The sequence below is a fragment of the Oncorhynchus mykiss genome, chromosome 4 (assembly GCF_057628025.1).
Source record: "Oncorhynchus mykiss isolate SJ-2025 chromosome 4, ASM5762802v1, whole genome shotgun sequence".
NCBI lineage: Eukaryota > Metazoa > Chordata > Actinopteri > Salmoniformes > Salmonidae > Oncorhynchus > Oncorhynchus mykiss.
In genome coordinates this window covers 9,568,782-9,581,216 of record NC_143025.1, presented here as the reverse complement: position 1 = coordinate 9,581,216, position 12,435 = coordinate 9,568,782, and the positions used below count along the sequence as shown (strand labels likewise).

General features: G+C 45.9%; 1 protein-coding gene across 3 annotated transcripts in view; it reads right to left on the bottom strand.

Annotated features, from left to right (window-relative positions):
- The window catches only part of LOC110522717 (unconventional myosin-IXAb), a 270,164-nt gene that overhangs the window by 137,540 nt on the left and 120,189 nt on the right, over positions 1-12,435 (bottom strand). For all 3 annotated transcript variants that reach the window (XR_016495073.1, XM_090231067.1, XM_090231068.1), the window contains exons 5-7: positions 8,739-8,838; positions 1,821-1,921; positions 868-994 (exon numbers count right to left, since the gene is read on the bottom strand). Coding sequence is in view for 2 of the 3 variants with exons in the window: in XM_090231067.1 (XP_090087193.1) it covers positions 868-994; positions 1,821-1,921; positions 8,739-8,838 (328 nt within the window). In the remaining variant the exon portion in view is untranslated. The remainder of the gene's footprint in view (positions 1-867; positions 995-1,820; positions 1,922-8,738; positions 8,839-12,435) is intronic.

Sequence of the window (12,435 nt, the reverse complement as noted above, 5' to 3'; positions counted from 1 at the left end):
TATGTGCGTGTTGTGTGTTAAACACGACTCTGGCAGTCGTGGGCTCTAGTCTTTGCATCGTCCCGGTCTCCAAAAAACATCTCAGTGTTGAAAATCATCAAGAAGCCAAATACGGCGCAAAATGATGAACGATCAAATTATACGCTGCATGTGAACTCATTTCAGACTACATTTTCCTCGTCTCCAAACTGGAGGATAGACAGTGAGTGACTAACAACGTTCTGTTGTAACTACCCTGAGTCACATACTCGGGCTAATCTTTCAGCTGTTCTCATTCATTAGAGCCATGAAAATACTGAGAATTCAACACATCGACTGCAGCTCATTCATTAGAGCCATGAAAATACTGAGAATTCAACACATCGACTGCAGCTCATTCATTAGAGCCATGAAAATACTGAGAATTCAACACATCGACTGCAGCTCATGTGCTATATGATATAAATGACTATATCATGTTTCTTTCACAGCCAAATAGTTCAACATGTCAAGAATGAATGTCCGTGTGTACAGTGTTCACGTCTCTGTGTCTGTCTGTAAACCTGCGCTGAGGAAATTGAATACACATACCTTTTGAAAAACACATGTTAACACTCTCTCTACTTGGTCACGGAATTATAAAAAGATGGGAGTTTCTCTTTCAGCCATAGCTAAAGCCTCTACTGAAGTTAATAACATTACAGACCTGAGAACAGCCCTCAAACTAATAACTGTCGTAGCGTACCTGAAACCATGCTGAATGATTGGATGAATGGCAGGACGGATGAATCAATGGATGGATGGATGACGGATGTACGGACAGACTGATAAATTCACAAATGAATGAATGAATAGATGGATGGATGACCAATAGACATGGAGGTTCACCTGGAGCAGCTCTGAGATGGTAGGCAGCACATCTGGGTTACAGATGTCTATGGAGTCATCTCTGTAGGTCTTCTTCTTGTAGAGGATGTTGCCCAGGTAGAGGATAGCAGACAGCAGAGAGAAGATCCTATCAGACAGAGAGGAGAGAGTCAGACAGCAGGGAGAAGATCCTACCAGACAGAGAGGAGAGAGTCAGACAGCAGGGAGAAGATCCTACCAGAGAGAGAGGAGAGAGTCAGACAGCAGGGAGAAGATCCTACCAGACAGAGAGGAGAGAGAGAGTCATACAGCAGAGAGAAGATCCTACCAGACAGAGAGGAGAGAGAGAGTCAGACAGCAGGGAGAAGATCCTACCAGACAGAGAGGAGAGAGAGAGTCAGACAAGAGAGAGAAGATCCTACCAGACAGAGAGGAGAGAGAGAGTCAGACAAGAGAGAGAAGATCCTACCAGACAGAGAGGAGAGAGTCAGACAGCAGGGAGAAGATCCTACCAGACAGAGAGGAAAGAGAGAGAGAGAGTCAGACAGCAGGGAGAAGATCCTACCAGACAGAGAGGAGAGAGTCAGACAGCAGGGAGAAGATCCTACCAGACAGAGAGGAGAGAGAGAGTCAGACAAGAGAGAAGATCCTACCAGACAGAGAAGAGAGAGAGTCAGACAGCAGGGAGAGGATCCTACCAGACAGAGAGGAGAGAGTCAGACAAGAGAAGATCCTACCAGACAGAGAGGAGAGAGTCAGACAAGAGAGAGAAGATCCTACCAGACAGAGAGGAGAGAGAGTCAGACAGCAGGGAGAAGATCCTACCAGACAGAGAGGAAAGAGAGAGAGAGAGTCAGACAGCAGGGAGAAGATAGAGACATAACGACTAAGGGATAGAGGGAGAAAGAGAAAGACGGTGGGATAGAGAGAGAAAGACAGACAGACGTGTGTGTGTGAGTGTGTAATATACATACTGTTTGCGTGTGGCAGGCAGGAACCCCACCATGTCCATGGCCAGTTGCAGTCTCTCAAAGTCGTGCTTCAGGTCCTCCCCTTCCACTGTTAAGCAGTCCTGCTGGAGTAACAAGCACTGATGTCAACACACAACATTAAGAACACCTGCTCTTTCCATGACATAGACTGACCAGGTGAATCCAGGTGGAAACTATGATCCCTTATTGATGTCCCTTGCTAAATCCACTTCAATCAGTTTAGATGAAGGAGGAGGAGACAGGTTAAAGAAGGATTGTTAAGCCTTTAGACATGGATTGTGTGTGTGGGCCATTCAGAGGGTGAATAGGCAAGACAAAAGATTGAAGGGCCATTGAACAGGGTAGGGTAGTAGGTACCAGGCACACCGGTTTGTGCAACTCAATATTAGGAAGTTGTTCCTAATGTTTTGTGCACTCAGAGTAGTCTGTACAACACTACACACTGAATAGTAGGGTTGCAAAATGCAAAACCTTTACTGAAATTATGTAGTTCTAATAGGAGAGTGTTCACTAGACCACAGACACAAGACATCACAGTGACCAATACAGAACACAGTCCACTAGACATCAGTGACCAATACAGAACACAGTCCACTAGACGACAGACATCACAGTGACCAATACAGAACACAGTCCACTAGACATCAGTGACCAATACAGAACACAGTCCACTAGACCACAGACATCACAGTGACCAATACAGAACACAGTTCACTAGACGACAAACATCACAGTGACCAATACAGAACACAGTTCACTAGACGACAGACATCACAGTGACCAATACAGAACACAGCCCACTAGAGGTGAAGGCTGGGCAGACAATAGCAGTGAGACAACAACACAATGAAGGATATCAACACACCTGTACCAACCCAGCACCAAATCACCCAACAGTCAATCACGGACAACAAAAAGAAAACCAGCCCGTTGCGGACCCCGACACGTCCCGCTACCAAAACCTGCGGGCTCTCCTTTACCGCAGCCAACGTGAGTAAAACATTTAAAGGTGTTAACCCTCGCAAGGCTGCCGGCCCAGACGGCAACCCTAGCCACGTCCTCAGAGCATGCGCAGACCAGCTGGCTGTTGTGTTTACAATCCACTGGGATTCTCTGCCTCTAACCCTATTACAGGGGCTGAGTCACTGGCTTACTGGGGCTCTCTCATGCCGTCCCTGGAGGGGGTGCGTCACCTGAGTGGGTTGAGTCACTGATGTGGTCATCCTGTCTGGGTTGGCGCCCCCCCCCCCCCCTTGGGTTGAGCCGTGGCGGAGGTCTTTGTGGGCTATACTCAGCCTTGTCTCAGGATGGTAAGTTGGTGGTTGAAGATATCCCTCTAGTGGTGTGGGGGCTGTGCTTTGGCAAAGTGGGTGGGGTTATATCCTTCCTGTTTGGCCCTGTCCGGGGGTGTCCTCGGAGTGGGCCACAGTGTCTCCTGACCCCTCCTGTCTCAGCCTCCAGTATTTATGCTGCAGTAGTAGTTTATGTGTCGGGGGGCTAGGGTCAGTTTGTTATATCTGGAGTACTTCTCCTGTCCTATTCGGTGTCCTGTGTGAATCTAGGTGTGCGTTCTCTAATTCTCTCCTTCTCTCTTTCTCTCTCTCGGAGGACCTGAGCCCTAGGACCATGCCCCAGGACTACCTGACATGATGACTCCTTGCTGTCCCCAGTCCACCTGGCTGTGCTGCTGCTCCAGTTTCAACTGTTCTGCCTTAATATTATTCGACCATGCTGGTCATTTATGAACATTTGAACATCTTGGCCATGTTCTGTTATAATCTCCACCCGGCACAGCCAGAAGAGGACTGGCCATCCCACATATGCTCTCTCTAATTCTCTCTTTCTTTCTCTCTCTCAGAGGACCTGAGCCCTAGGACCATGCCCCAGGAATACCTGACATGATGACTCCTTGCTGTCCCCAGTCCACCTGACTGTGCTGCTGCTCCAGTTTCAACTGTTCTGCCTTATTATTATTCGACCATGCTGGTCATTTATGAACATTTGAACATCTTGACCATGTTTTGTTATAATCTCCACCCGGCACAGCCAGAAGAGGACTGGCCACCCCACATAGCCTGGTTCCTCTCTAGGTTTCTTCCTATGTTTTGGCCTTTCTAGGGAGTTTTTCCTAGCCACTGTGCTTCTACACCTGCATTGCTTGCTGTTTGGGGTTTTAGGCTGGGTTTCTGCACAGCACTTTGAGATATCAGCTGATGTACGAAGGGCTATATAAATAAATGTGATTTGATTTGATTTGATATTCAATCCATCTTTATCCCAGTCTGCTGTTCCCACATGCTTCAAGAGGGCCACCATTGTCCCTGTTCCCAAGAAAGCTAAGGTAACTGAGCTAAATGACTACCGCCCCGTAGCACTCACTTCCGTCATCATGAAGTGCTTTGAGAGACTAGTCAAGGACCATATCACCTCCACCCTACCTGACACCCTAGACCCACTAAATTTTTCTTACCGCCCCAATAGGTCCACAGACAATGCAATCTCAACCACACTGCCCACTGCCCTAACCCATCTGGACAAGAGGAATACCTATGTAAGAATGCTGTTCATCGACTGCAGCTCAGCATTTAACACCATAGTACCCTCCAAACTCGTCATCAAGCTCGAGACCGTGGGTCTCGACGCCGCCCTGTGCAACTGGGTCCTGGACTTCCTGATGGGACGCCCCCAGGTGGTGAGGGTAGGAAACAACATCTCCACTCCGCTGATCCTAAACACTGTAGCTCCACAAGGGTGCGTGCTCAGCCCTCTCCTGTACTCTCTGTTCACCCACGACTGCGTGGCCTCGCACACCTCCAACTCAATCATCAAGTTTGCAGACGACACTACAGTGGTAGGCTTGATTACCAACAACGACGAGACGGCCTACAGGGAGGAGGTGAGAGCCCTCGGAGTGTGTGGTCAGCAAAATAACCACATACTCAACGTCAACAGATTATCGAGGACTTCAGGAAACAGCAGAGGGAGCACCCCCTATCCACATCCACATCGACACATCACATCACGGACAAACTGAATTGGTCCACCTACACAAACAGCATCGTGAAGAAGGCGCAGCAGCGCCGCGTCAACCTCAGGAGGCTGAAGAAATTTGGCTCGTCACCAAAAACACTCACAAACTTTTACAGATGCACAATCGAGAGCATCCTGTTGGGCTGTATCACCACCTGGTACGGCAACTGCTCCGCCCACAACCGTAAGGCTCTCCAGAGGGTAGTGAGGTCTGCACAACACATCACTGGGGGCAAACTACCTGCCCTCCAGGACACTTACACCACCCGATGTCACAGGAAGGCCAATAAGATCATCAAGGACAACAACCACCCAAGCCACTGCCTGTTCACCCTGCTATCATCCAGAAGGCGAGGTCAGTACAGGTGCATCAAAGCAGGGACCGAGAGACTGAAAAACAGCTTCTATCTCAAGGCCATCAGACTGTTAAACAGCCACCACTAACATTGAATGGCTGCTACCAACACACTGACTCAACTCCAGCCACTTTAATAATAAAAAATTGGATGTAATAAATGTATCACTAGCCACTTTAAACAATGCCAATTCATATAGTGTACCATCTGCTAACCACATTAACATCTGCTAACCATGTGTATGTGACCAATAAAATTTGATATGACATGTACTAACCCAGCACCAAATCACCCCCACATGTACCAACCCAGCACCAAATCACCCCCACATGTACCAACCCAGCACCAAATCACCCCCACCTGTATCAACCCAGCACTAAAATCACCCCACATGTACCAACCCAGCACCAAATCACCCCCACATGTACCAACCCAGCACCAAAATGACCCCCACATGTATCAACCCAGCACCAAATCACCCCCACATGTACCAACCCAGCACCAAATCACCCCCACCTGTACCAACCCAGCACCAAATCACCCCCACCTGTACCAACCCAGCACCAAATCACCCCCACCTGTACCAACCCAGCACCAAATCACCCCCACCTGTACCAACCCAGCACCAAATCACCCCCACCTGTACCAACCCAGCACTAAAATCACCCCACATGTACTCAGAAAGGTATACCCAGCTAAACACACTATACTGACCAGCTCGCTCTCATTGTCATTTTCCCAGTGAAATCTGTGGGATTTCTTTGTAATCTGGAAGTAAGGTAGAGGGGGTTAGAAATAGGTACGTACACACACACACACACACACACACACACACACACACACGGGAAGGTTCACAAAACTGTTCTAAAAACACACACACAAACTTACACAAAACACACAGATGTGCATAAAGACACACACACACACACACACCGCCACACACACACCTAGACAGACAGAGAGACAGAGAGAGAGAGACAGACAGACAGACAGACAGAGAGAGAGAGAGAGAGAGACAGAGACAGAGACAGAGACAGAGACAGAGACAGAGAAAGACAGAGAGAGCGAGAGAGAGAGAAAGACAGAGAGAGCGAGAGAGAGAGAAAGACAGAGAGAGCGAGAGAGAGAGACAGAGAGACAGAGAGACAGACAGACAGACAGACAGACAGACAGAGAATGAGTGAGTGAGTGAGAGAAACAAACAGGGAGTCAGACAGCTAACTCTCTCATAGCAGGAAGTTCATATGGTAGGAGACAGAGAGAGAGAGACAGACAGACAGACAGACAGACAGACAGACAGACAGACAGACAGACAGACAGACAGACAGACAGACAGACAGACAGACAGACAGACAGACAGACAGACAGACAGAGAATGAGTGAGTGAGTGAGAGAAACAAACAGGGAGTCAGACAGCTAACTCTCTCATAGCAGGAAGTTCATATGGTAGGAGACAGAGAGAGAGAGACAGACAGACAGACAGACAGACAGACAGACAGACAGACAGACAGACAGACAGACAGAGAGAGAGAGACAGAGACAGAGAGAGACAGAGAGAGAGAGAGAGAGAGAGAGAGAGAGAGACAGAGAGAGAGAGACAGAGAGACAGAGAGACTACTGTACACACCACAAACACACATGCCATGGTCACACACAAGACCGCCAGTCCCGCCACACACAGACTCCTGCTGTCGCCATGGAAACAGCGGTGCATAGTAACAGACGGCTTGGAGCTGGGTTTGTTGTTGTTGGGATCAGGAGTGTTTTGGGGGACAAAAACTGTAATGTTTTTGAGGATGCCCAAAAAATAACCAAGGAACACTCTGATTTTAACCAGATTCCTGTGAATCTGTTGCCAAAGTAGGCAGATGTCCACACACACACACACACACAAAACAAACACACACACACACACTATAAATGTGAGGTCAACACAATCAACAGCCAATGTGCTGAGAAGTGGTCCATTTATGATACATTAACAAACTACTGAAGAGAAACAAACATCCAACTAAACTGCTAGCCATTACCATCTGCAGTCTAAGCAGCCCTCTCATCATCTACAGAGGTTTGATAACACGATGCATGACAGCAAACATTATATTCCTGTTGGAAACAGTAGACTAGAGGCTACATGAAACAATATAGAGACTATAGGCTACATGTAAAGAGACTATAGGCTACATGAAACAGTATAGAGACTACAGGCTACATGTAAAGAGACTATAGGCTACATGTAAAGAGACTATAGGCTACATGTAAAGAGACTAGAGGCTACATGTAAAGAGACTAGAGGCTACATGTAAAGAGACTATAGGCTACATGTAAAGAGACTATAGGCTACATGTAAAGAGACTATAGGCTACATGTAAAGAGCCAATAGGCTACATGTAAAGAGACTATAGACTACATGTAAAGATACTATAGACTACATGTAAAGAGACTAGAGGCTACATGTAAAGAGACTACAGGCTACATGTAAAGATACTATAGACTACATGTAAAGAGACTATAGGCTACATGTAAAACGACTAGAGGCTACATGTAAAGAGACTATAGGCTACATGTAAAGAGAGTATAGGCTACATGTAAAACGACTAGAGGCTACATGTAAAGAGACTATAGGCTACATGTAAAGAGCCAATAGGCTACATGTAAAGATACTATAGACTACATGTAAAGAGACTATAGGCTACATGTAAAGAGACTATAGGCTACATGTAAAGAGACTATAGGCTACATGTAAAGATACTATAGGCTACATGTAAAACGACTAGAGGCTACATGTAAAGAGACTATAGGCTACATGTAAAGAGACTATAGACTACATGTAAAGAGACTATAGGCTACATGTAAAGAGACTATAGACTACATGTAAAGAGACTATAGGCTACATGTAAAGAGACTATAGGCTACATGTAAAGACACTATAGACTACATGTAAAGAGACTACAGGCTACATGTAAAGAGACTATAGGCTACATGTAAAGAGACTAGAGGCTACATGTAAAGAGACTATAGGCTACATGTAAAGAGACTATAGGCTACATGTAAAGATACTATAGACTACATGTAAAGAGAGTATAGACTACATGTAAAGAGACTAGAGGCTACATGTAAAGAGACTATAGGCTACATGTAAAGATACTATAGACTACATGTAAAGAGAGTATAGACTACATGTAAAGAGACTAGAGGCTACATGTAAAGAGACTATAGGCTACATGTAAAGATACTATAGACTACATGTAAAGAGACTATAGGCTACATGTAAAGAGACTATAGGCTACATGTAAAGAGACTATAGGCTACATGTAAAGAGAGTATAGACTACATGTAAAGATACTACTATAGGGTACATGGAATTCAAACATATACATATCAGTAGATATGACCAAATCTCAGTGGATGTGGCCACAGGACCCACATACAGACTGTGTGTGTGTGTGTGTGTGTGTGTGTGTGTGTGTGTGTGTGTGTGTGTGTGTGTGTGTGTGTGTGTGTGTGTGCCCACCTGGTTGAGGTAGTGGTAATCCTCCGGTTTGAGCAGGTGGAAGGCCTTCCTCTCCTCCTCAGTGGCTCCAGCCAAAAGGTAGTAGAACACATGGTAGTTCCTAGAGAGACAGGGTTAACAGAGAGTAGAACACATGGTAGTTCCTAGAGAGACAGGGTTAACAGAGAGTAGAACACATGGTAGTTCCTAGAGAGACAGGGTTAACAGAGAGTAGAACACATGGTAGTTCCTAGAGAGACAGGGTTAACAGAGAGTAGAACACATGGTAGTTCCTAGAGAGACAGGGTTAACAGAGAGTAGAACACATGGTAGTTCCTAGAGAGACAGGGTTAACCTGTTGAGTGTAGGGGGCAGTATTTTGATGTTTGGATGAAAAACATATCCCCATACTTATAAGCGCTTAACCAACAATGCAGTTTAAAATTATACAACAACAAAATATATATATATATAAGAATAAGAAATAAATGCAGTTACATTTAAAAAAAAAAAAGAAACATAAAAAAAAATATGAAAATAACAAGTAATTAAAGAGTAGCAGTAAAATAACAATAGCGAGACTATACAGGGTGTTACGGTACAGAGTCAATATGGAGGCTATATACAGGGTGTTACGGTACAGAGTCAATATGGAGGCTATATACAGGGTGTTACGGTACAGAGTAAATGTGGAGGCTATATACAGGGTGTTACGGTACAGAGTCAATGTGGAGGCTATATACATGGGGTACCAGTACAGAGTCAATGTGGAGGCTATATACAGGGGGTACCGGTACAGAGTCAATGTGGAGGCTATATACAGGGTGTTACGGTACAGAGTCAATATGGAGGCTATATACAGGGTGTTACGGTACAGAGTAAATGTGGAGGCTATATACAGGGTGTTACGGTACAGAGTCAATGTGGAGGCTATATACATGGGGTACCAGTACAGAGTCAATGTGGAGGCTATATACAGGGGGTACCGGTACAGAGTCAATGTGGAGGCTATATACAGGGGGTACCAGTACAGAGTCAATGTGGAGGCTATATACAGGGGGTACCAGTACAGAGTCAATGTGGAGGCTATATACAGGGGGTTACGCTACAGAGTCAATGTGGAGGCTATATATAGGGGGTACCAGTACAGAGTCAATGTGGAGACTATATACAGGGGGTACCGGTACAGAGTCAATGTGGAGGCTACATACAGGGGGTACCGGTACAGAGTCAATGTGGAGGCTCTATACAGGGGGTACCAGTACAGAGTCAATGTGGAGTCTATATACAGGGGGTACCGGTACAGAGTCAATGTGGAGGCTATATACAGGGGGTACCAGTACAGAGTCAATGTGGAGGCTATATACAGGGGGTACCAGTACAGAGTCAATGTGGAGGCTATATACAGGGGGTACCAGTACAGAGTCAATGTGGAGGCTATATACAGGGGGTACCGGTACAGAGTCAATGTGGAGGCTATATACAGGGGGTACCGGTACAGAGTCAATGTGGAGGCTACATACAGGGGGTACCGGTACAGAGTCAATGTGGAGGCTCTATACAGGGGGTACCAGTACAGAGTCAATGTGGAGGCTATATACAGGGGGTACCGGTACAGAGTCAATGTGGAGGCTATATACAGGGGGTACCGGTACAGAGTCAATGTGGAGGCTATATACAGGGGGTACCAGTACAGAGTCAATGTGGAGGCTATATACAGGGGGTACCAGTACAGAGTCAATGTGGAGACTATATACAGGGGGTACCGGTCCATGTGCTCTATACACATGGATCTCAACTCAGAATATCTCCTCATGCCAAAGTGTGGTCTCTTAGGACGATGTCAGTAATAGTCGGAGCCTGTAGAGACTCCATCTGCGGAACATATTACACACAACGAGAGGTTGTGTTTCCAGCGGGAAAGGAAACTATGAAACACTGCATTGTATGTCACGCCATAGAGTTGAAACCTGATTAGTGTGTGTGTGTGTGTGTGTGTGTGTGTGTGTCTGTGTGTGTGTGTGTGTGTGTGTGTGTGTGTGTGTGTGTGTGTGTGTGTGTGTGTGTGTGTTTTATAGGCACCCATGTCTAAAGGAGAAGGCTGGGAGGTCTGGTTTGAGTTTGAGCTCCTGTGCTGTCATCACGGTGACTTGAAAGCCTTAGTGACCAGCGGGGCCAAACTGAGACCTTGGGGATAAAATACCCACTGTTATAAACCTATTACCGCTATTGTGATTCACTGAATCAGCAATGAACAGGGATTTGGTTGTTTTTTTAGGGTGGGGTGGAAGGGGCCGAGGTGTGTGTGTGCGCTGTGAAAGTACACATGCGTGCGTGCTCGTGAGGGTGTGAGCGTGCGTGTATATTTCATTGATCTTTATGAGTTAGATAAACAAATTGATTCGTCTTATTACAAATCGCATGTGAGGTGCATATATATGCATATACGATCATTATCACCCCACTACAATGAAACATCGTCAAAAATATGTAACTGTTTCGACCCCCCCCCCATCACCATGGTAATAGCCTATATAGAGTATATGATATCCCATAATCAACCATATAAGTTATCTAATATGAATTCAACTTGAGGTTCAAAATATAACTACGCTTTGTTAACAACAATATAAACAACTTTGCTTTAACGTCAGATTGAGCAAGAGTATGAGGAAGAGTATCAGATATCCTGTGTGGTTTGAGGAAATTAAGTCGGCTTCTAGGTATCGAGGTTCAGCGAACAACTGAGGAGGAAAAGATAAGAAAGTTACCCGGAATATAATCTCTCTACCACGGGGATCACCTCAGTGGGCTAAGAGGGTCCCGTCCCTCAGATTGGAAGGTTAGTAGTTTGACTCCCTGTGTCGAGTCATACCAAAAAACTCAGAAGAAATTGACCCGATGCGTCTCTGTCTGGCACTCAGCATTAAGGAGATGGATTGGGGGTAAGGTCTTATGATAGACTAGCATCCTGTCCAGGAGGTGTACTGGTACATTGTATTGTACATCAAGCTGCCTCACGTTACAGAATCAGGAGATGATTTATAGGCCCTTTTAGATACTGAATCAATATTAGATAACTTATAAGGTTGTTTATGGAACAATACATAGCTACATTTGATTTATATCTATTGCTATAATATACACTCACCAGACAGTTTATGATGTAAACCCATCTAGTACTGGGACCCCCTTTGCTTCCAGAACAGCCTGAATTATTTGGGGTATAGATTCTACAAGGTGTCGGATGTTGGTCCATGCTGACGCGATGACTTCACGGGTTTACTGCAGATTGGACGGCAGTACATTCACACTGCTAACAGCCCGTCATTATGCTCTATTGGGTTGAGGTCTGGGGGACTGACCAGGAAACTGTCATGTTCCAGAAAATGTTTTCCCACTCCTCATTTGTCCAGTGTTGGTGATGTCGTGCCCACTGGAGCCGCTTCTTCTTCTTGTTTTTAGCGGATAGGAGCGGAACCCGGTGATGTCGTGCCCACTGGAGCCGCTTCTTCTTCTTGTTTTTAGCTGATAGGAGCGGAACCCGGTGATGTCGTGCCCACTGACACCGCTTCTTCTTCTTGTTTTTAGCTGATAGGAGCGGAACCCGGTGATGTCGTGCCCACTGGCACCACTTCTTCTTCTTGTTTTTAGCTGATAGGAGCGGAACCCGGTGATGTCGTGCCCACTGACACCACTTCTTCTTCTTGTTTTTAGC